Raw genomic sequence first — 24,401 nt, 5'->3', positions numbered from 1 at the left:
GGAGGGCTGCAGTGATGGTTGACTTTCTTTGACTTTCTACAACTTTCTCCCATCTCCCGACTGCATCTCTGGAGCTCAGCCACAGTCATCTTTGGGTTCTTCTGTACCTCTCTCACCAAGGCTCTTCTCCCCTGGTAGCTCAGTTTGGCCGTACGGCCAGCTCTAGGAAGGGTTCTGGTTGTCCCAAACGTCTTCCATTTAAGGATTATGGAGGCCACTGTGCTCTTAGGCACCTTAAGTGCAGCAGAAATTTTTTTGTAACCTTGGCCAGATCTGTGCCTTGCCACAATTCTGTCTCTGAGCTCTTCAGGCAGTTCCTTTGACTTCATGATTCTCATTTGCTCTGACATGCACTGTGAGCTGTAGGGTCTTATATAGACAGGTGTGTGGCTTTTCCTAATCACGTCCAATCAGTATAATCAAACACAGCTGGACTCAAATGAAGGTGTAGAACCATCTCTGGGATGATCAGAAGAAATGGACAGCACCTAAGTTAAATATATGAGTGTCACAGCAAAGGGGCTGAATACTTATGACCATGTGATATTTCAGTTTTTCTTTTTTAATAAATCTGCAAAAATGTCAAAAATTCTGTGTTTTTCTGTCAATATGGGGTACTGTGTGTACATTAATGAGGAAAAAAATGAACTTAAATGATTTTAGCATATGGCTGCAATATAACAGAGTGGAAAATTTAAGGGGGTCTGAATACTTTCCGTACCCACTGTAGATAAATGTTGAGTGGTGTATATTAAGTGTTTGACTGTTAATGTGGGCGAATAAAGTTTGAAAATATGAATAAAAGCTCTTTTCAGACATGCACCCCTAGCCAGGAATTTGCCAGCTACTTTACATCTGGGCGTCATGTCTGTACAAAGCCCCGAGTTCCGAAGCAGGTCTTGTGTTGAAATCTGCTTCCCGGTCATGTGAGCATTGTGGCGGTACCTGGCTAGATCGGTTTGAACAAAGTCTTACTAGGAATTTCACACACAGCAGCTCCATGTCTGAACTCCAAAACAGGACCTGCTACATGTAGCCTGCAAATTCCAAGGTATCATGTCTGAAAGGAACTTAATGATGAAAAAGGACACTGAGGCAAATGCTTACTGTTACAGCAGCTCCCATTAGCCCCTGCACTACTGCTTCACCAGTTGATTGCACCTTTAAAAGAAAGCGTAACACATAACAACATAATGTAATTATTAGGTCAATTGTCAGAGTTTAATATTTTACACCAAGTTTCAATCCTTTCACACTGATATTCTGAACACCTTGTGCTAATATTGTTTTATGTATCAAAATATCTCCTTTCAGTTTAATATTTACCCATATTTAGAAGGAGATTGGCATTTTTTTAGGACACTCAATCTGAGGTCAGTTTTGTAATTATTCCACTGATGGGTAATGCGAGAGATGGGAGTCCCTGGGTACTCTACTTTCTCCAACACTCCAAAGACATGCATTTTAGGCTGACTGGTGACTCTAAATTGCCTGTAGGCGTGAGTGTGGGTGTGTGTTGTTGTCTGTCTCTAAGTGTCAGCCCTGTGACAGACTGGTGACCTATCCAGGCTGTACCCCGCCTCTCGTCCCATGTCAGCTGGGATTGGCTCCAGGCCCACGCATTCCTCTTCGGGACAAGCGGTATAGATAATGGATGGAAGTCCACTCTACCTGTTTGGCAGTGGTGGCCATGTTAACTACATCCTGAATGCGGTTGTCAAGGAATTTCCAGGTGTCCTGAAAGTCTGGAGAGGAATCCTGAACCATCACTAGCTCTGTGGCGTTATAGATGCCGGTCAGTGCCGCCCGTTTGGTGTACCAGTTCATCTGCATAAGAAAGGGTGATACAGAAAGTTGAGGAATTTAAGATGCAGACTCCATAAGACATGAGATAGAAAGACAGCTTGTGCAAGGGGGAACATCGTTTAAAAACGCAGGGGACCAGGAAGATAAACAGTTGAGACAGTTAAAGAGCCCATGGCTGCTCATTTTGCTCATTTCCAGCCATTTAATGTTTAATTTTGGGTACCTCTAGATCAGCTTGGCACCCCTCATAACTCCAAATAGTCTGTAATTATTACAGAATGATAAAATCAGAGAGCCTCTTCCTAAAAACGAGGACAGTTTGTGAACGCGCACAACTCCTGCTGCCAGTGTTCTGTCAAAGGTGGACAGAATGACAAAAAGCAATGGCATTAATTAATTTGAATTTTTTTTTCTCCATAGATAGTTAAATAACAGTATATATTACACCAATGAAGAGAAATGTGTAACACTCTAAACAAAGCAGGTAAGTGAGAAACCCTAACGTGTGGGTTTTAAACTTACTGTTAAGTCCCACTGAGTCGTGGAAACATCGCTCCCTTTCAAGTAGCTCCAAGGTCGGTGAATCCAAGCAGTGGTCGCATCTTACACGACCACATACAGTCCCAAAGTGGTGAAATTAATTCCAACAGGTAGCATGGCACCGACAATAACATCATGGATCAGGGGAATCCAGCGTTGATGAGCTGATCATTCACCACCATGGGGGCTTCACTGGCAGCTGCTTGTAGGTTAGACCTAGTCAGGTAAAACAGCCAGTTCCTGTAGAGGAACATCCTGGACATGCAGTAACCTCAGGCCCTGGATTTTTCTCCACATCCTCTGGTCACAGTGCAGCAGCAGGAGGGAAAATATATCCACAAAACCAGGCGCAGTCGAAAAACTCGGCTTTTACAATGGCACCGGTGGATGTCAGGCAACTGCCTGGAGATTATGACCATTCAAGGAAGTCATTTTCCGACGAGTGAGAGTTTGCGAGACTTGTATACACTGAGTTGCTTTGGCATAGAAATACTAGAACAAAAGTACACCTCATGTTTTGAGCTTTAGGTCATGTCTAAGATGATAATTCACTATTGCAACATTGTAGATAAGTGAAAAACAAGGAAAAGTGCCATGGGCTCTTTAAAGGTACCAAATGTATTATCTTCCGAATGTACAACCAAATCTACACTGCTACGAAGTATGTATTGACATGTGTGTTGTGTTACTGTAAAATACATGTGACTTCACATATATTATTTACATCCCTTTTTGCCATTGAAACAAGGTGAAAAACAAGACTTCATTTTACAAATACAAGCAATTACAGTGAAATATGGTGACTATTTAGTCTGTTATAGCAGATGTCACACTGACAAGCACTTCAGATGTCACACTGAGGCTATAAAGTAGATTGTGTAAGAGTAACTTATGATCAGGAGTTCCATTACAAGATAACAATGGCTAAGACTGAGGAGAAGAGCACTTTGAATGTCCATTATTTTCCTGTTTTAAGAAAATTCAGAGTGCAATATCATGCTTAAAGCAATCCTTATTAAAGGAAAACAGCACAACTGAAGTCGTTGACTCATCTTTTAAACTTCTACTGGCCGCTATTTTGCTCTGGTAACTTGCAGCCTTATATTAGCTACGTGCTGATTTAGAATAATGACTGAAGCAATGATAAGACATACATGTACAAGATAAACAAGTTATTCCTATGGAGGGGCAGAGTTAGGTATTAGTGGTGGTGGGGTAACCTGGGAGGTGGCAGGTCGAATATTGTGGGGGTGGTGATGAAAGGAGGGCAGGAAGGTATGAGCAGAAGATGAAGGCGCTTGAGGGTGATGGGATCCACTCACATTTGTTGATCTATCTCCAGCGTAGTACCAGATGTCGTCCACCAGGGTGGAGAGTTGTTTCAGGCTGTCTGGGATGTTGTGAGGAAGGAGCAGGAGGCTCATGGCCTAAGGGACATGAGCACAAAGCTGAGGAACAAGTGCAGTTGCTGCTGCAGTACTGACATCTGTCAGCAGTAACAGAAGCCATCCCTGTGACTCATCATGCACACTACACCTGTGGCCATGTTTCAATGTAGGGGATGTACATCCTCAGTCTGGTCTCTACAGCATCTCTTAGAAAGTCAGCAGTCTTCTTTGGTCTGAAAGACAGTTGTCAAAGCTAGAAGCTAAAATCTGCAATATGGAACTATGGAGCTATAATTAACACTTTTTATATCTTACAAAACAACAGACTGCAAATGACTGACTTGTGTCAAGTGAAAAAGGAAAATGGAATTTAAGAAAAGTGAATATTAAAGTCAATAAAATCATCTAATGTATTTTTTATGCTTGGGGAGGCGACAGTGGTGCAGTAGTAGAGCAGTTGTCTGAGAAGGTTGAAGGTTCGAATCTTGGTGCCTGCAGTCCACATGTTGAAGTGTCCTTGGGCAAGACACTGAACCCCCCCGTTGCCCCCGATGGCTAGAGCCATCAGTTGAGTTGGCGCCGCAGATGGCTGCCATCGGTTCTGTACCGGAAACAAATTCCTTGTGTGTAACATACTTGGCCAATAAAGGTGATTATCCTTATCCTTATAAAGTTAAGTGAATTTACATCTTAACAGCAGAACTGAACTGCAGATGTATGTGTACTTACATGGTTGTACATAGTAAGGACCAGTAAGAGTTTAAGACCATGGGAATGAGAACATTTTTGTCGGTACACACCTTCAAATAGCTGTTTGTGGGTTCAGACTTGGTTTTAGGGTTAGGGTTAGCATTGGGCTTAAGATAGGGTTAGGCATTCAGATGTAATAATTAAGGTTAGGGTAATTCTACAGGAAATGATTGAAAGTCACTGTAAAGTCCCCATGAAGAATGAAAACAACTGTGTGTGTCTGCATACATACTCAGCATGGCCCAGCTGCACCTGCTTGTGTTGTTCAGCCAGGATCTCTGTCAGCTGCGAGTTGCACTGGGCGATAAAGTGTAGGACCAAGTCTCCAGCTCCGCTGTAGAACATTCCAGTGGAAGCAGAGGACAGGCCCAATGTCTGGTACCAACACAACAACAACAAATGCTCAATTTGACATTTTCATTCACAACAGATCTACTCATTTATTTTACTTCTCATATGTGACTTTTAATTACCTGAAGTATTTCAGGGTAATTTCTAGTTTTTACTCACAGTAGGTATGACAGCAGAGAGCTGACAGGAATTAAGTGCAGAGATATGTGGAGAATGTCATACAGCAAATGTCTCTGGCTGAAATGGGGGCACTACACCCCACATGCTTAGGTTATGAATGTCATATAGTTCCTTCATATAGTCTTTGTGGACACAGAACATGACAACATGTTACTGCTACATTTTGCAAACTTGGCTTGAGATAATGAGCAGGATGGAAGCTAGTAGCAGTATAAGTAAATGATTTAAAACTATTTCTTCATGCAGGAAGCCAACAGGAAATCTGCTAGCCCCACCAGAGGAAGTCTCTATAGGCTGTGGTTGTTTTAATGCTATGCCATTTTTCATTTTAATAGCAGCACACCTCAGCACCCGCAGCAATGGCCTCTATTGACCAGCCGTGTAGCGAGACGAACTCCAGAGCAGCAGTCAGAATTCGAGCCTGTAGCTGCTCCTCTGTCTCATAGTCTTCACCCTGCTCTCCACTCTGGTTCTGGTAGCTTTACAAAGACGCACATGTTGTAGCACAAACACACCACAGGGAGAGAAAGAACATGGCATGAGCTGAGGGCAGGAGTCACCCCGTTTTACTTCAGGACACAACTGCTTATACTTCAGTACTTGGAAAGATGACATCAGTAAATGCACACAACAGACTTACATTTATTAGTGCAAATATTCCACACTATAGGTACAGTATCTTGCAGGCCAAAGTCATTTGTATCACCTGACCTGGTGTTCTGCCTGGAAGCCTCCTCTGCTGCTGGGTCAGATGCTGAGTCTCCCTGGGAAGCTTCTGCTGCATTCTGTTCAGTAGAGTGAGCGTGGTAGTGCTCGTGGTAGTTTATGGATGAGGAGGAGGGAGGTTTGTCAGATTTGGATTCATCCTGAAGCCTCAGCGCTGTGCAGTAGAAGCCTCGTCTCAGGCTGCACTGGGTGTTTGCTGCTGTTGTTGCAGCTGTCACAGGATGGTGGAATATTCTGTTTAGCTTGACTGGTAGAGAGCCCCACTCCATAATTAAATCACACACTTATAATAAAACTCAAATACTGGGCTGGAATTTTGCACTTTATTCAGGTAAATCTTAGATAATTTACTCTAAAATACACTGAAAAGTTGAAAATATATTGGACAAATCTTCGCTGTGATACTAAAGGTTGCATAACTTTGTTTGTCCATACATAATTCGCTCTAGTTCTCAGTTTTGCAGGAAGCCTTCTCCCTTACCCTATCTGCAGATCTCTCCACAAATGCCTTCTTACGATTCTGCGTCAACAACACTCGTAACGTTACGTTCATACGTAAAAATCCAACCTATATATGGCCAATGTAGCAGGAGTATTTTGACAGCTTGCATAACCAGAGAAGACGCCCCCCAGTTGCAGGAACGTGTTTACCATGCATGTCTAATATTGAAGGTCAACAAAACCGTGGCACCGTGTCAACAAACAAGTATACGCCAAGTTTTTAAAGCCTCAGCCAACAAACCGGCTGTCCTTCATTATCTTCTTATGTGACAAGCGACGTTGGCAATGATAAGTAACGACAGCTAACGACTGGCTCGTTCCCACTTCACGCATCATAAAAACGAAACGGACGGAACTGGAATCGGTTACCTGTCGATTATTAACATTAGACTATACAATAACACATTAGCCCTGTCTCACCGCTGGTCAGCCCCCGAAGTGTCCTTCCAGCCCGCAGACCTCTCAGCAGCGCCGCCATGTCCAGCTAGGCTCACAAGGCCTGGACACATTGCGTCACTTTAGCGCGACTCAAGAGAAATAAAAGTCTTTTCGATCTAAAACGCATAAAATATTTCTATAGAAGTAAATGTGGAAAATATCAACAACAAATGTGGCTATGCGGTATTTGTATCGGGATTACTTTGTGTTACTCGCGAAGTATATAATCTCCTAGCTGTTACATGTTCACCAGATACTTTAAATGACCATAATGTTGCAACAAAGTGCAAAGATTTTATTTTGAAAATTCAGCCCAGGAAATGTTTGTTTGTGGAACTTGACATTGTAACTGACAGCAGGTAAGTCACTGAGTACGTGCAATTGAATATGCGTTGTTTACCGTAATTTGGCTACTGAAAGCATTTAAGGACAATCATATAAAACACGAGTATAACGTTATTTTGTTCACGGCTAGCCTTAAAGTTACCGGGGTCTCGCAGTGTGAACGTGCGTACTAACTCGACGAGCACCGGCCGGTGGCCTGTGGGTCACATCGTTTGCTTGATGTAGAACCGCTGCTAGCGCTAATCGGCCTGTTAACTCATTCAATTGGTGAGTTCTTACTTAATGAGTTGAAGGTGTTTGACAGTTAATTTAAGACAAATGGGTTTAGGAGAGAACTTTAGAGGCCATGCTAACGCTACAGTTTTTATAATCGGGTAATACTTGTATTAACATGACAAGCTAGCTGATAGGTCATCGCAACTTTGTCATGATCATGTTTAGTTTTTTCACTGGACTGACTGCTGGTTTCCCAGTAACCTTCTGGGCCACGAGTCGTGGATAATAGACTCGTATGTTGTGGTCCTAAAGTCACTGTGTTTGCAATCAACGACAGACACTTGTCTTCAGTTGTACAGGATTGGCATTCACTGAAGCAGCTGTTTAAGCATAAAAAAAAAACATTTATTGTGTGATTTCCAAATAAAAAGTGTCTCCTTTCCTTTCGGCACAACCCTTCATTTTCTTTGTGAGTTCAGCTGACGTACAGTAGATGAGCCATGCTCTTTATTTTCCAACCAGTCTTAAGACTGCTTTGTTTTGTATCTACTACCCTTGTGTTTATTTAGCTTTGTTAGACAAAATATATCTTGCCTAATATCTTCAATCTTGCTAAGTATGCTAGCTCTGTGATTTTTTTTTTTTTAAATTAAAGACCTGTAACAACTCAGTGAATCTTTACTTTCTTCAGGAAATCATGGCGGAACTTGGCATCAAAGCAGGAGACGAGGTGCTGTTTGTTTGGGCTCAGCCTTCCACACCAGCAGTCCTTAAACACTATGCAGAGGAGCTGGGTGCCGCTGTTGGTGCAGATGGCAGAGTGTCGGTGGAGAACATGGACAGACTTTTGCTGTGTGAGTGATGTTTGGCCTGTCTGTAAAAACCATGGAAGACTTCTATGTCAACAAACACTTGCTTTATTAGCCTGAATCACAAATGTTATCACCATAAATTATAAGATCATAAATAAATTCAGGTACAGCTATATACATTTATGTTTCACAGGAAAAGTCAGGTGTAAAATTTGTCTTTCCTCTCCACCCCCCAGCCTCCCATTCAGCATCCGCCTTTGACTGGGTGCTGTCCAGCCTTGTGGCTGACAGCTCCTCCATCCACAGCTCAGAGACACTAGCTGAGATGGCCAGAGTGCTCAAACCTGGTGGGAAGCTTGTTCTGGACGAACCAGTTACTGGTGAGAGAACAGTGTTTTTCTAAATTCTTTTACATATATAGTTTAAATATAATGTTGGATTGCAGGAATGTTTGAAAATCAAAAAGAGTACTTTCTAGAAAGAAATGACACCAATTAAAATAAAACTGCCCTCTAGGAGCATAAACCTCCACAAAGGCAGCTCAGTTTCTCCATAATGTCATTCCACCTAAAAGCAATATTCCCATTATAGATTGATCCTCATAATATGATTCTGTGACCATGAACGCCCACCCCTGGCATTTGGAATCACATTGATATCATTAGTAGTTTGGAAATTATTCAAGAAAAACAATATTTCACTAACGGCAAATTTCTTCAGGCTCAAGCTCCATAACTTTGCAGATACATCAAACTTGTTGACCCTCTACTGAATCAGTAGAGTTTTAGCTACAATTTGATCTTAATTGTTGTTGTCTCACAGTAGCAAGTTTTCCTTGAGCCTTGTAAATTTGAACATTCAGGATCAGCAGATCCAGAATATAACTTGGATCTAGATCAGACTTTGGAGTGTGGAAGATATATGGATGTTACGGTGGATCATCTACCGTTTGCCATACCGCCAGAACAGATCAGTGGATGATGCAGTTGTCCTGGCACTTCATTCTATACTTGAAGTGTGAAGTTGCCGTTCCTTTTCACAACACTTAAAAGACGTTTAGGGACTGAGGACACCAAGTGATTCATTGTGTCAGTTTGTCCCATTCTTTCTGCAAATAAGTCTTAAAGGGCACAACAGTCCTGGGTCTTTGTTGATGCAATTTGTGTTGCATTCTCTACTGTGGACAGGTGGGGACTGCAGACAGGCCAGTCCAGCACTCATACCCTTTTCCTCCACAGCCAGGCCTTGGTAATGTGGCATTGTGAGGTTTTGCATTGTCTTGTTGAAATATGCATGATTGTCCCTGGAAAAGATGTCGTCTTGAAGGCAGCAGATGTTGCTCCAAGGTCTCTGTGTATTGTTCATTAATGGAGCCATCGGAAGTGGAAGTGACCTTTGCCCTGGACACTGACACAACCCCAGACCAAGACAGACCCTGGCTTTTGGACTTGTTGCTGCCAATAGTCTGGATAGTCCCTTTCCTCATTGGTCCTGAACACATGATGTCCATTCCCTTAAAAAAAAAGACCTGAAATACTGATTGGTCTGACCACAGTACACATTTCCACTGTGTGATGGTCCATCCCAGATAGCTCTGAGCCCAGAGCAGTCGACTTCTGGACACTGTTGACACGGGGCTTCCTTTTGGCACAGCACAGGTTTAAGCAGCATTTCTGGATGCAATTACGCATTGTAGAGCCTGACACAGGTTGTGATCAATAAAGTTCTACCCTACCCCCAGGTGACCCAACGCCATCCTGAGCCCATGTGATTATATCGCTCATAGCAGAGTGATGATTTGATTTTACATACTGTCCCAACTTTTTCTGCTTGGGGTTGCAATTAAATATGTAGACTATAGAACCATCCTAGGTCTCATTAGAAACATGATGAATCATAATATAGAAAAAAGATAAAATCATTGTCTATGGAGAGGACAACAATCTTGTTCTTAATGCAGACAAAACTAAAGAATTAATACTAGATTTTGTGAGGAGAGCCATTTCCTTGCAGCCTGTTACCATCAAGGGGACTTGGGTGGAAAGAGTTGACAGTTACAACTTTCTGGAAATCACAGGAAAACAAAGTCCAGCAATACTTGTGTTTTGAGCAACTTTGAAGTTAAAGACTTTCCATTTTCCAGTTAGTTTTTTTTTTCTTGTCTGTGCACGTTGAGAGTGGGTGAAGTTGTTCCAGAACTTTATGATGCATTTTAAAATCACAGAAAAGCTTAGTTGGGGGAAAACACCATGGCAACAGTGAGGAAAGGGCAGCGGCGCCTTTATTAGATTGGTGAAAAATGACTGACTCAGATGACAGCCCCTCACCGAGGCCTATAAAGGACTCGTTGAAAGTATCCTCACTAGCGGCATTGTTGTGTGGTTTGGGAATACCATACAGGCTGAGAGGTGAGTCATCCAGCCTGCAGTGGCTCTGACCTCCCCTCTGTGGGGACACTGTACCAACAGCGCTGTAGGAGGAAAGCACAGAACCCTCTCAGGGACAGACACCACCCGGCCCATCTTCTGTTTAAATGGAAAAACTCAGGATAGAGCCTGAGACATCACAGACCTAAGAGCCTCTCTGCTAACACAACACAGTTTCTCAACTTTTGTTTGCAGCCATGGTTAGGCTGATTGCAGATGGCATATGAGGGAAGGAAACATCAGAATCCCTGCTTTTCCCAGTCCAGTGACTCCTAGGTCATACATCTTTGAAATCCTGTCTGCACTAATCGGTCTTAGCCGACTAGGATTACCTCATCTCTGGCATTCAGTCTCCTATATAATATTTCACTGGTGGAAATTTTCAACTTTAAATGGTGTACATTATATGAGTCATGCTTTCCTTAATGTTTTCTTTTTTTAGGTGCTTTTAAATGTTTTAGTGGATTCTATATCATAATTATGCTCTTTACATTCTGAGCCAGGAAAGGCCTTTTACCCAGATCCTCCATGGTGCAGTCTCCATAACGTGGCAAAGTAAATGGGAAATGCTGCAGATGCTTTTGGGTCATATGTTGTACTTGTTTCTTTTTCTGTTCCAGGAGCTGAGGCACAGAATGTGAGGACTGCTGACAAGCTGATGTCAGCTCTGAAGTTGGCAGGCTTCATGTCAGTGGCGGAGGTAAGTGGATCCAGTGTAAAACACACTCAGACACAAAGGTTATGAGGTTTTACTTACAATTGCAAGTTTTTTCCTACAATTGCAGCTGGCACTGCTGTGCACTAGACAGGTGTTGCACTGGCAGGGCATGAAAGAATCGCATAAACATAATCCTTTTCTCAACCCCATAAAATAAATCTCCTATTTAAACATTTTTGCAAATAGTCTCCTTTTCAATCTGTTGACCTTCTTGCTTCATTTCCATCCAGGTCAGTAAAACAGAATTGAGACCAGAGGCATCGAGCTCCCTCAGGGCGGCCACTGGTTACCAAGGAGACACCCTGTCTAAAGTCCGCATATCTGCCTCTAAACCCAATTATGAGGTGGGGTCATCTAGCCAGATTAAACTGTCGTTTGGGAAAAAGACGCCTAAGCCAGGTGGGTCTGTAAGCTCAGTTTCCTTTTTCTAAGAGTACATGTCACTCATCACTGTGCGTCGGTTAGGTTTGTTCATTTGTCCATCACGTGATGGCCCTGAAACCACTTGTCAGATTCTGACAGTACTGTAGCGTCTCATGGTTAAAATGACTCTGACTGACCCAGTGATGTAGTCAAGCCCCCAGTCTGGAGTCCCCAGTGTCCGAGTCGAGTTCCCAGGTGTCCAAGTCGAGTCCCCAGTGTTTGAGTCTGAGTCGCCAAAGAATAATCCGAGTCAAATTGAGTACCTGTTACCCGAGTCCGAGTTATCAAGGTCTACACTAAACACAACAGACACAGCTCTCACCATTTTATATATGTTCATTTCATTTTTAAACAATTAATATACAGAACAAGCTAATGTGCAGCCACTTTTCATGTCAACACTGCATGAAACATGACTGTTTTTTTGGCAGTGACAGTGGAGCCGCTAAAAAAAAAAAACTGCAACCAATGTGAATAAACAAGCAAATATGAACACAGCAATTTTACAAAAGTAGACATTTACCATTAAAATATGAACAGCCCATTTAGGAGAAGGTAGGCTAAGTCAGCTGACCTGCTGCAGCCTGCTGCTGAGGTAACTGTCACTAGGCTTCTCGTGGCTCTTAAAATTTAGATGTGAAAGCTGAACCCGCGCTCTGCTGCCGCACTGGAGACCGGACTTTCCAGCTCCACTTCAGCTAAAGTTTTGAATTTGGGAAACATTTCTCTATGTGAGTGAGTTGACAGTGAGATTTCCCTATCCGGATGCCCTCACTTCACCAGGAGGAATCTGCTGCATGCACTCCCACTGCTCCCCTCTGTGACCAGTAGCGGTCACAGACGCCTCCGTGGCTCTTTAACAGGCTGTCAGCTCCCAGAGAGCGAGGTGCATTGAGTAGGTCATTTATCAGTGCCATAGCAACCATTTGGGCTTTGTGGTAGCCCAACCTAACTTTAAGTTAGTGTAAATTGGCCTCTGTGCTCTAATCTGCCAAAATCATGGATGGCCTTCAGATCTTTCCATCAATAAAAAGAATGTCAATTCTGGAAAATATTCGATTAACAGAACCTCTTGTGTATTGCCTCACCATGTTGCTTGGCAATTTGAGTCCTGGACTTCAGTACCACAACACTGGACTGACCCAGGCTAAAAGAAATGATGACGACCAGTCGTGTCTTGCAAGCTGGATGAAATGACATTGGTGCTCTACAAATATGACTTATAAAGTACTAAGACATTTAAGTTTGATTTGAGAAGTTAACGCAGGATGTATAGATATGTGACCAAGTAAATATCAAGGATTCTTCATTTACTTTTTGTCTTCAGTTAGTGTCCATTATTAGCATTGGTGTGTCAGATTTTTTTCTTTCGATATATGTAATTATTGAGCTAACTGTATTTACTGATCTAACAGATCTATGATCTCAGTTTTGTGTGAAATGGTACTGAATGTTCTAAATTGTTGCCAATGTTGATGTGAAGCTGTGGTTTCAGCAGAGAAACCTGCTCTGGATCCAAACGTTGTCAAAATGTGGGTCCTCTCAGCCAACGACATGAATGATGACGATGTGGTGAGTTAACAATTTCTATCTCTCAAATCACTAAACACAGGTTGGTCATCTGGAAGAGAGGGAGATGGTTTCTCTTGACCACCGTGTACCACCTCACACAACCTTTTCATATTCAGCATGTTCTTTTCATTCATGCTGTCTTTTCATTTCTCTTGCCCTTTCTTTGAGAATCTGGTGGATTCTGATGCTCTGCTGGATGAAGATGACATGAAGAAGCCAGATCCAGCTTCTCTTAAAGCTCTGAGCTGTGGAGAAGGAGCTGGAAAGAAGAAAGCCTGCAAGAACTGGTGAGGTCTCCACACAAATGCTTTTAAAGCACAGACAAAAGAATGCTATGGGTATGTTGGATTGTATCTGCACTTTGAAGGGACTAAAACATTAACCATGCAATGTGCTGCGTCTTTGTGTAGCACATGTGGTCTTGCGGAGGAGCTGGAGGGGGAGCGTAAAGGGAAACAGAAGACAGATCTACCCAAATCTGCCTGTGGAAGTGTGAGTAAAATTGAATTGTTGGGTGTCGAATCCCCACCATGTTCTGACATATTTCCTGTCATACTCGCCTATTAACAGCGTGAAGAAATATGATTTTCATTTCTGTGTGGCAGTGTTACCTTGGCGATGCATTCCGATGTGCCAGCTGTCCATACTTGGGGATGCCAGCATTCAAACCAGGAGAGAAGATTGTACTGAACACCACCACACTGACAGATGCTTGAGACAGCAGCTTTCACATATTTATCACTCATGCTTCAAAACATTCAGTTCCTCCCTGCATCCCTCTGTCCCATACACCAAGGCATCATCTCGTCAGCAGCACACATGTACAGTAGACGCTGCTCTTTCAGCCGACGACATCGCTGTTGTGGACAAGTTCTGTTCATCTAAACCTTCTGTCTGAGTTCAGAGCTTCAAGTTAAATGTGTAAATGTCTGTCACCAGTAGTGAGTCTGATGCTGTCATACATCAACAGTAGCAACAGCAAGTCAAGTTGTCTTAGTTTCTTCATGTGAGATCAGAATGAAATGGCAAAATGTCATTGTGGTTTTACTCCTGCTCATTAGGCAAATTATGGTGTGAGGTTTTATAAAAGCACTGAAATGCATTTGTTTTAGTCATTTAAAATTCTGTTCATAGATCATCATTAATGCAATTAGAGTACACAGAGCTGCATCTTGCTTCCCCATACAATTTAACACACATAGAAATCACTATACCCAGGAAGGGTTCGTTTATCAGTATAAAAACAAACTGACGGTAGGAAGTGGTGTCTAGTTTCATTTTAATACACTAAAGCCAGGATTTTGTCTAAAGGGTTAGATGACAGGAAAAGATGCAAGGAAGAAGTGTGAGGTGAGAGGAATCAAGGAAACATTCTCAGAGACGTGAGCCATCCTTTCGTCTGATCCTTTGAAGCGTCCAATCAGTAACCGCTGTCTAATAAAGGGGTGTGGTAGGTCCATAAAACACCGGTGAAGGATCATGTGACCTCACTCACGGCTCTGCAGTAGCCTCCTCAATCCCTGCTCCTCAGAGCAGATACGAGAGTCTTGGAACATCTTCAATCCTTGCACAACCTGATGATTCCTAATCAAGCAAGGTCTGAGGAACTATCATATTAGGAGACCTTATTAGGTCCTTTGAGGTCTCTCTCTGTAATGACTATGATAAAATATTCCATTTTATTACAAATACACCAGAAACGACTGGCGGAAGTATCCATCAGTCAGTCAGTGTGATCTGCCTTTCACGTGACATGATTCATTACTGTGCTGCTTATGGGAAGCCCTTAATATGACCAATATAACTATTATCATAATTTGTGGGCAGTTTTCATGTTCCACAGTCTAAAAATGGAGGATTCTGGTCAGTTCTGGGGATAATAACAGTCACATTACAGATATCAAGTTATCATCTTAAAGGCAAGTGGCAGCTTCAGTCAGAACACTGATGATAAATATGCACCCAAAATGCAAACATGAGGTAAAGCATTCGTTCTTCATCACTAAGACCTGATGCTGAAGTCCATCTTGATGTCTCCTAAACTGGGTTCAAAGTTGAAGCTGTAAGACACCGCAGCTCTGCCATCACCTGAGCTCTCCCAGGGGGACCTGAAGAAATACACTCCCTGCTTCCTGTGTCGACTCCACTCACAGTCACCCTGCAGGAGAAGGCAGGACAGGGACTCGTCATGCAGGTCAGAAAACCCAATACAATTCTCCTCAAATGTCACCTGGCTTCACGCAGCTGCTTCCAACTGGTGACTGGAGCAACTTGGCAGCTAAAAATTACTTGAAGCTCCCACATCACTCTTAATGAGCATTTTCTCTCAAACACCAGTGATACATTAGAAATAAACTTATCTGAGATTTCCTCAGCATTTAAAATTGTTAATTAAATTGTTCTCATAACGTGATTATGTTGCTCTTGCACCTTCTTGTTGATGTCAGAGTTGAATGGCTTCAGGCAGTGGCATTTACTCTAAAAACATACAAAATGGCACTTCTTGCAGTTGAAGCTTTCCTCAGCAACTGTTGGAGGAGCTCAGTGATCAAACAACAAAAATACAGTCGAGTGCAACGTGGGATAAGAGCAAACATGCCCAGATTTTAAACATCAGATCATATACATTACCACGTTGTATATATTAGTATACTACTTGTGTGATGTAAGAATGTTAACACTGTTAAAATCTTTTTTTAGTACAATATGTGTGTGGGTAGAAGTGAATCATTTACTGCTTGCAAACCAATGATGGTAAGATGATGTCATGGGGTAGGACTGGATAAGTCTGACTTCTTCCTACTCCATTCAAGCATGTACTAGGTATAAGCAAATTGATATTGGATTATGTGTAAAATTATGTGTGTTGTCATATCAACAGTTTTTACATGCTTGAAAGAATAAATCAAATCAAATCAAATATTACACTACCAAGATAAGATGATGCGTACTGTGTGAGAGCCAAATTAAGTAGGAAAAGCTCGGGATAGAAGGAAGGAAGAGCGCCGTGATACCTGTTCACTGACTGGTCCAGTCAGACCCGCGCTGACAGTGATGTCATTGGTTAGATGGTATTCCATCCACAACGCGACACCATGGCAACGACCAATCCTGAAACAGATGTATAACACTGAGAACGTGTAGAGGACCCGCACCATTTTAGAACCAAACCGAGCATTTCATCTCAACATTTATACCAGAGCATCATTCTATTTGTTGCGGCAGCAGACAGACAATCAACAATCAGGTTGATCAAACTGTTGATCCAGTTCTTGGGTGTCAGCTGTGGACTGTACTCCTGTCCTACTCTATACTTTCAGCAGGTTGTGTGATTTATTCTAGTGATGCACCGAAATGAAAATTCTGGGCCGAAACCGAAAATTTAGGATGCACTTGGCCGAAAACCGAAACGAAACCGAAAATGGCTTCTTTTAAAAACTTCAAATTTTTAAAACACGCTTACTCTATAATTGTGTATGTGTGTGTGTGTGTGTGTGTGTGCGCGCGCGCGCGTATATATATATATATTTACTTGAATTTGATGAATCTAAAATGAAAAACTAAAATCTAAAATATTTTTAATAAGCAATACCAAATAATATTATTCAAGTTTTATGTAACATTCAATAACAGTTTTATGTAACACTCAAACATTTTAAATTGCTGTGCAAAACAATGCAAAACGGTGCAAAAACAGCAATAGAACTTCCAAACAAACTGTAAACAACATAGCCTAGGTAGCTAGCAGTGCTACACAAATTTTAATGCAACTATGCACTATGCAAAATTGGACTGCTGTTTAGTTCAACAAACGTGGCAGGTTTTTCTTTAGGAACAAAAGTTGCTCCGCTTTTTGGCCGGAGAGACGGTTCCTCTTCTCATTAAGCACATGAGATGCTGCACTGAAGAGTCTCTCACTGTCTGTGTTTGTGCTTGGGGCAGATAAATACCTGCGTGCAACCCGTGCAAGTAATGGAAAGCGCTCTTTGCTGGAGCGCCAGTAGTCGAGTGGATAGTCGAGTGGATTGTCGCTTCTGGCACCTAGATAAGTGTCCAGTTGTTGCAAGGCTGCGCTTGTTCCACCGCTGCGGATCGGGGCGCTTTTCTGTAGAATTTCGTCAAACATCTCGGAAAGTGAGGGAGTGTACGCCTCGGGGCGGGGCGGGGCATTTTCGGCGTGCCTTTTCGGTGTGTTGTTTTATTTCGGCCCGAAATAAAAATGGCCTTTTCGGCCGAAAATTTTCGGTGGCCGAAATTTCGGTGCACCACTAATTTATTCCATTGCCTCGAGAACTCTAGAGTGTCTGTTCCCAGAGTTCAGTGGGGTTCACGGCGTCACCGCTGCAAGAAGACAGTGGCTGAGGTTTCATTTTGGGATAAACTGAAGCTTTCACTCAGTCTCCAACAAAATCCACTCACCACCTGCTCACAACCCACATTCCTGTCTAGTCCATCTTACAGTTTTTTAACTGCTGTCATAATGTCAGAGAGACTGTACCTGATAAAAGGCAGTGAGCCCTGACTGCTGACTGGATGCTGAGGGACACACTGTGTAAAGTCAAAGGCCATGACGGCTGTGGGCTGGGTCAGAGCACGGCACGGGTACTCCCACAGAGGGTGGGGCTCTGCCTCACGGCACTCACGGAAATCTAGAGATCGCTGGAGGGGCAGATGAATTGTTATTAAAGAAACAGACTCAGTTTTCTGTTTTCTTCTCCATGATCAAAATATCATACAAGTAGCAGCAAGGGACACCTCAGTGGATGTAAAGACCGACAGCTATGTAAATAAATGAATTACATACACCTATTACCTGGACCATTTCATCCATGAGCGCGACATCAAAGCCCTCACATGTTCCACATGGTGCTCTTATCCTCCACAAATCCTAACATGGTAAAGACAGAAGACATTCAACACACACTGCAATCCGAAGCTTGAAAAAGTGACACTGGCCTCCATAGAACACTCTTATAGCCTCTGCCAAACAGCCACATCTAACAGCGGCGTGGAGGCATTCCGAGACAAGGAGGCCCTGAATGCTGATGGCTAATGAAGAAGGTGACAAGATATATCTGGGCTTCGCAAAAGAAAAATTAAAACAAATACTACTAAAGCAACAGTGGATGTTCATCTGGGCTCACGGAGAAATTAGAAAACATGAAGTTATGCCTGTCTGTATGTGCCCCACCTGGAACTCCACAGCCATCATGTGAAGTGTGGCAGAGCAGGGCAGGATGGTGGTACCAGGCCGCAGGAGGCCTGCCACGGCGGTCCGACAGTACCAGAAGAACAGGGAGTGCCAGGGCAGAAGGCTGGTGCTGAAGTACGGCTCACCCATCAGGACTGAGATCTGTCCGAGAGACAGCATACACTCCGCTGAGCTACATCTCATCAGCTGCTAGGCAACCAAACTGCAGCGCAGTATACATTTGCAGTGTGCTTTATTATTTTAAAACATCAATAAAAACCAACAGGAAAATGCCTCCGCACCAGGTGAATGGAGCCCAGTATACCGACAGTATTATCAGCTGCTGGCTACTACACATCCAGCAGATAAGGAGCAACATGAGCATTCAATCGCACTCATATTTCTGTTCGCCCAGTGAATGTAGTCCTTTTCACTCCATTTCTGTTCTCCACCAACTCCTGGGAACACTATCTGGCTTTTAGCTGCTGCATGCTGTTAGCTGTTCACCAGCTAAATCCTAACTGTCTGCTGTTTGGTGCTGGGCAGGTTGTGCAGAGTCGGTTGCTCAGAGCAGCTCAGACTGCTACTGCTGGGAATGATGTTGAAGAAGGTAGTAAAACCACCTATTATCTATACTGCTTATCCTGAATAGGGTCACGGGGGCCTGGAGCCAATCCCAGCTAACACTGGGCGAGAGGCGGGGTCCACCCTGGACATGTCGCCAGTCGATCACAGAGCTGACATTTAGACAAACAACCACACACACTCCTACAGGCAACTTAGAGTCGCCAGTCAACCTAAGCTGCATGTCTTTGGACTGTGGGAGGCAGCTGGAGCACCTGGAAAGAACCCACACACACGCACAGAAAGGCCCTGGGTCGGCTCGAACCCTGAACCTTCATGCTGTGAGGTGACAGCACTAACCACCACGCCGCTGTGCCTGATCCATAACAATTTGGTTGAAGTCTCTCTAAAAAAATGGCCTTAATATAAAGATGTGTTGCTTCAGATAATGAGTTATTAAAATGCAGCTTTGGAGTCTGACATCCAGCTTTGGTTCTACCTAATGATACAACCAACAAAGATACTGGCTGACAGTAATGTACTGTACGACTAAAGGCACCTGCTCTCCGCCTAGGTCATTACTGTTCAGCTGGTCAGGCCTGATCTCCAACAGCTCGACACCTTCCTTCATTGAATTGGCTTCCAACACCTGCAAAAAAACACCAGTATTAGCACTTCTTAACCTTCCTCTGGAACCTCTGCTCTCAAAGATAAACTACTGCCCTAAATCGTTGTCATTTACCTGCTCAATAATCTCCTTGGACATTCTAGAGCTTTCCAAACTGAAGACCTGGGTAGAAGCCAAGACACGAGTCTGGGTATGGTGTTTAGTTTGTAAAGGTAGAGTATGTGCACATGTGGTCAAAGCACAATACCTTCTTGGCTCCAAGCATGTGAGCAAACACAGGAAGCAGACTTCCATCGCTGACGCTAAGGCACACAGTGTCCTCTCTCAGCACCTATGGGGAACACAGCAGGTAAATAAGAGAACTATCACACCCAGCAACTCCTGGACCAGCAGTCTGGACTCTGATCTGGCTTGACTTACGCTGCGCAGCGCACTGACATAGCTCTCTGTGCGCCGTCTGTCGTTGAGTTCACCGAAACGAGGCCGAGTCCAAACCAGGTGTGCCTGGCAGGTACAACACGGCCGAGAGGGAGGAGCTTTGGTCTGCGGATCCTTCTGGCTGAAAACGAACAGAGGGACAGCCGAGGGACGCTCAGTCATTACTGTAGCCTGGTCACACTGAGACTTGTGGACACTGAAATGTGCTAGCTGTGAGGCAGACGTAAATTTCCATGGATATATCGCCATTTTTTAAATCAATCTAGTAAAAGTAAAAACATTTTTCAAAATCTGAAATCTCTCATTTACAAAAGTATTCAGACTCTACTCTGACTCCAGACTGTGGGCAGACGCATCCTGTTTGAATTTAATTCTCTGTGAGATGTGCAAACGGAACTGCTTTGCAGCAGGCACAATGATACCCACTGAGGGAAGAGTAAACGCAGCCAAACAGAGGTTTTCTACAAGGACCCCCCCGGTCCTTGTAGAAAACCTGCTCCAGAGTGCAGCGACCTGAGACTGGGGTGCCGGTTCACCTTTCAGCACGATGCTGACCTGGAGCATACAGCCAAGACACAGGACGAGTCTGACTGCCCCAGAATGGCCCAGAGCCCCAAGTCCAACCCCAGACAACATCTGTGGGTCTGAAGATGGAGTTCTCTTCCCATCAGCCTGACAGAGACTGGGAGGATCTGCCAGAGAGAATTGGATAAACTGCCCAAATCCAGGTGTGTAAAGCCTGTAGAGACTTACCCAAGAAAGACTGGAAGCTCTAACCGCTGCCAAAGGGACTTCTACGTGGTGAATTACTTTAATCTCTTATTAAAAAGTTTTAGTTTTTTCAATAAATTTGATAATTTCTAAAAATGTTTTCACTTTGTCATTATGGGTTATTAAGTGCAGACTGATGGACAACGATAATTTAACCACTTACCCACGACAATGTAAATGGTGCAAAAATTGGTGGGGCATGAATACTTACTGAAGCCGAGGTAGCTGTTGGTCAGTTTTCCATACAGAACTCTTGCAGCTCTTACCAAAAGGTAAAAGTAAAAACATTTACTAGGGCACACAAATGTTGCCTTTCCAGAGAACGTACTTTTTTCTTTTTTTTCTTAAATCAGTAGGAACAAGAATACTTAAGCCACTAGCAGGTCTGTCTTCTGAGATTGTTACAGAGTAAAGACAGGCTGTAATAAATTCTGAACTCTTGATGACGTAAATGATTTGGCAGAGAGGCATGGCAGACAAGATGTTTCACAGCTATAGTGGTGATTAAAAACAAAGTGCTCTCTCACTGTTCCACCTGTCAGCACCGGCATCATCATTTCCCCCTTCACTCTGCCCCGTTTACAGCTGGAGGAGCCACCTGTCTTTGCATCAGAAGGTAATGAGGTGTCCCAAACGTTGCGACATACGGCACAGGATAAAATCCTCATCATCCTACCTCACGTCTCAGCTCAGTCAGGTCATGTTATTACCACGCTGACCCTGGCGTTATACGGTCTCCACGGTCTGTTAGCCGATTCTAAATGAGCCGTTTTGTCTGTTAATCTCTGCTGAATGAGCTGCTTTTAAAGAATGGCAGTAAGTAAATAGATACTTTTAGAAATTAAAATGACGACTATATTGAACAATCAAAAACCAATAGTCTTATTTTATAAAACATACGTATACACAGCATCAATTTTGTCTGGCTTGATCAAACTAATAAGTGAAATTACCTGTCAGCCATTTAGCATCCAACTGTCACTGTGCATGTCTGAGGTGACTTGTGGTTGATGCAACACGAAGCCAGAACACAACTCCACCAGCTCGGCTGCGAGCTCATTAAAGTGGATCACTATCTACAGTCCAGCAACAACTGGACAAACCTCACCTGCTGTGACTTCACTGAAAGCACCAAAGCAGCTACTAAATGGACTTCGTGGTGAGAGTCTGTCGACTGCTGAGTAGCACTCGGATGACGTCTCCTGCCGAGTGTGCTACTGCACTGGTCAGGATTCAAACAGTCTGTGCTCTCTGAGCCGGTGTACCTGTGAGACTGCAGGCTGTACCACAGGCTGTAGTCATCGTGGCAGACAGTCAGGCTGAGCTCCTCTCCTGCCGTCACCCTGCTCTCCATAGGTAGGAAGTACACACTCTGCATCCAGTGGTCCCGCCACTAAAACACAGCACAGCATTAAGATGGGCCGACCAGCCCAAATTAGTGACTCGTAGCACCATGTCATATGACTCACAGGAGCCATCTCTGGTTGTGGGTACGTCCAGCTGGGAGCCACGGTGCACACAATGTTCCCACTGGGATCCATGTCAAGGTCCCACCATGACAGGACCACCTGGGCTCGACCGCTGGACTGAGCCACAAACTGGGAGGAGTGGGACTGGAAGGCGCTGCTTAATTGTTTACTGAAGTCCACACTGGAAATGAAGGATGGAGAGCAGACAAAGGTGAAAAACTGGATGCTGAGAGTATAGAGCCTAGGAGGAGGACACCTTCCTCACTGCCGTACCTGAACATGGTGCAGAGAGGACCCAGTGGGGCAAAGCTGTCAGGAGACACCTGGCTCAGCTGGATGTCACACACGGAATGAGCCCCGGCGCAGTGGCCCACAGCAGGTGGAGGCAGCAGACGGGCCCCCTCTATTTCTACTGGCTGCAGCTGAGCCCAGCTCCACAGCAGCTCTGACTCCACCAGCTGGGCGTAGACAGTGGCCCGGTGAGGAACCGCCTCACAGCCCTCCTGCAGGGTGAAGGGACACCAGGTGACAAGTCTGAACACCAACTGGAGATGCGCATTTCACCCACACTGTCACAATCTATTCTTGCCAAAACAACAGCTTATGATTAGTCCGAGCCCTGCAGATAAACATCAGTCTTGGATTTGTGCAAATACAGAAAGACACAAGTGTCAAATCACATTGACACACACCTGGACCAGGTTTTGGTGAGCGTGCTCATAGCTGGGCAGGGCTCCTTCACCTATCAGCTCTGTGTCAAACAGTTCTGTGATCAGGACGTTGGCCTTCATTTGCATATCTCCACCTGGAAAAAAATCACAATCACACCTCATCGCAGCAGACCGGAACATTTGAAAGACAACCTGCATGGTGTTATAGAAAACGTTTTCCATGGGACATATTCATTTTGTTCAGCTGTGTGCACGCTGCCCAGTCTGACCTGGCCCCACGGTGACATCAGTAGAGTGCTTGTTAATTATCTTAATCTTGTCAGAGAAGCCGTTTTTCTCCACGATGCACTGGGCTGCTTCAGCCATCGGCTTAAAGACCTGCAGGCACAAAGGATACAGAGACGATACCTAAGATTTAAGGCGGACCGGGGTACGAGCAGTGAGAGGCTAACAGCAAAACACAAAAGAATAGTCTGTTAGTGCTTCAACTATTCAAATTGTTATTCTCCTGTTCCTCCTCACAGGAGAAGGTTTTATGGAGTTGGAAAAGTCAACGAAATCCTTTTGTTGTAAGCAGCAAACAGGCCAAAACTCCTGCAGAGTTGGGAGCACGCTGACTGGTAGACAGCACAGGTTCTGTCTCGTTATTGAAGGTTCTGCATTAGTGTGTCTCCCACAGAGCTGAGAGAACAGAACAACCCTTTACAGGTATCAGGACTGTGTGCACGGCTGAGCACGTTTAGCCGTGGCTTTGACTAGATTAACTACATCTAACACGCATATCTGGGGTTTGGACTGTTGGTCAGAAAAAAAACAAGCAGTTTATTTTTTCAGTGACCTCTGACCTTTGATAGTTACCAATAGTGTTGTGAACTGAAAAGCTAATCATTAAATTAATCAATAACCAGTTAAATTCATTGCTGCTACAGTATGTCCACCCATTTCACAGTCCAAAGTGAAGTGATGTTAGCATACACACTGATACGTTTGACTGAGGGGCCACTGGAGGCCACACATACAGGTAGACTGGGTGTGTTGGACGTCATCAGAGCACGGGTTCAGACCAGCAATGACCATGTGACAGCTGTCAGACAGTGTGGGACAAGAGTGGCCAGACGGTGTGGGACAAGAGTAGCCAGAAATATAGTTTCTGGTGAAACCACTCCAGCATGTGTACCATGTCTCGGTGCCAGTCAAAGCTAGATGTCAGACAGACAACGGAGTATCAGATGGTATACAAGGGAAATGTGGGAAAATGAGGGAGAACCTATCATGTTAATGCACAGCATCCATTGGCACAGAGGAAGAGCATCTGTACCTCTACAGCGTAGCAGAAGTCCGCTCCAGCCGTGACGGCCATCATGGACAGCAGGCCCGTTCCTGTCCCAATATCTAGGACGATGACCTTCTCACCACGAGCCTTGACTCTGGCCACAGCCGCCCAGATCCCCCGATAGTACTTCTCATTCTGGAAGGC

General features: G+C 44.0%; 3 protein-coding genes across 6 annotated transcripts in view; 1 reads left to right on the top strand and 2 right to left on the bottom strand.

The window, feature by feature from the left end:
- The window catches only part of coq9 (coenzyme Q9 homolog (S. cerevisiae)), an 8,160-nt gene extending 1,358 nt beyond the window's left edge, over positions 1-6,802 (bottom strand). The window contains exons 1-8 of the mRNA XM_020585686.1: positions 6,663-6,802; positions 5,727-5,952; positions 5,359-5,494; positions 4,717-4,859; positions 3,883-3,967; positions 3,669-3,773; positions 1,672-1,827; positions 1,108-1,161 (exon numbers count right to left, since the gene is read on the bottom strand). Coding sequence (XP_020441342.1) covers positions 1,108-1,161; positions 1,672-1,827; positions 3,669-3,773; positions 3,883-3,967; positions 4,717-4,859; positions 5,359-5,494; positions 5,727-5,952; positions 6,663-6,720 — 963 coding nt within the window. The 5' untranslated portion in view covers positions 6,721-6,802. The remainder of the gene's footprint in view (positions 1-1,107; positions 1,162-1,671; positions 1,828-3,668; positions 3,774-3,882; positions 3,968-4,716; positions 4,860-5,358; positions 5,495-5,726; positions 5,953-6,662) is intronic.
- A 160-nt stretch (positions 6,803-6,962) lies between these two features.
- Positions 6,963-14,007, top strand: ciapin1 (cytokine induced apoptosis inhibitor 1). 4 transcript variants are annotated; one of them, XM_020585689.1, is made up of 9 exons: positions 6,963-7,039; positions 7,933-8,095; positions 8,290-8,433; positions 11,100-11,179; positions 11,428-11,596; positions 13,104-13,192; positions 13,361-13,479; positions 13,603-13,684; positions 13,798-14,007. In XM_020585689.1, exons 2-9 carry the CDS (start codon positions 7,939-7,941, stop codon positions 13,906-13,908), a joined length of 951 nt encoding a protein of 316 aa, XP_020441345.1. In that variant the 5' UTR covers positions 6,963-7,039; positions 7,933-7,938; the 3' UTR covers positions 13,909-14,007. The 4 variants fall into 4 exon arrangements, with proteins under 4 accessions (XP_020441345.1, XP_020441347.1, XP_020441344.1 ...); XM_020585691.1 differs by lacking the exon at positions 6,963-7,039 and adding an exon at positions 7,056-7,292 and having other exon boundaries at positions 13,119-13,192; XM_020585688.1 differs by lacking the exon at positions 6,963-7,039 and adding an exon at positions 7,056-7,292.
- A 447-nt stretch (positions 14,008-14,454) lies between these two features.
- Positions 14,455-24,401, bottom strand: part of prmt7 (protein arginine methyltransferase 7) — an 11,146-nt gene continuing 1,199 nt past the window's right edge. The window contains exons 3-17 of the mRNA XM_020585685.1: positions 24,243-24,392; positions 23,194-23,302; positions 22,946-23,058; positions 22,527-22,756; positions 22,254-22,434; positions 22,050-22,177; positions 19,996-20,134; positions 19,823-19,906; positions 19,690-19,737; positions 19,507-19,596; positions 18,384-18,545; positions 18,006-18,080; positions 17,691-17,851; positions 16,207-16,303; positions 14,455-15,350 (exon numbers count right to left, since the gene is read on the bottom strand). Coding sequence (XP_020441341.1) covers positions 15,195-15,350; positions 16,207-16,303; positions 17,691-17,851; positions 18,006-18,080; positions 18,384-18,545; positions 19,507-19,596; positions 19,690-19,737; positions 19,823-19,906; positions 19,996-20,134; positions 22,050-22,177; positions 22,254-22,434; positions 22,527-22,756; positions 22,946-23,058; positions 23,194-23,302; positions 24,243-24,392 — 1,923 coding nt within the window. The 3' untranslated portion in view covers positions 14,455-15,194. The remainder of the gene's footprint in view (positions 15,351-16,206; positions 16,304-17,690; positions 17,852-18,005; positions 18,081-18,383; positions 18,546-19,506; positions 19,597-19,689; positions 19,738-19,822; positions 19,907-19,995; positions 20,135-22,049; positions 22,178-22,253; positions 22,435-22,526; positions 22,757-22,945; positions 23,059-23,193; positions 23,303-24,242; positions 24,393-24,401) is intronic.

Source organism: Monopterus albus, unplaced genomic scaffold (genome assembly GCF_001952655.1).
Source record: "Monopterus albus unplaced genomic scaffold, M_albus_1.0 scaffold373.1, whole genome shotgun sequence".
NCBI classification, from domain to species: domain Eukaryota; kingdom Metazoa; phylum Chordata; class Actinopteri; order Synbranchiformes; family Synbranchidae; genus Monopterus; species Monopterus albus.
The sequence above is the reverse complement of the archived record's forward strand: the minus strand, read 5'-3'. Positions and strand labels throughout refer to the sequence as shown.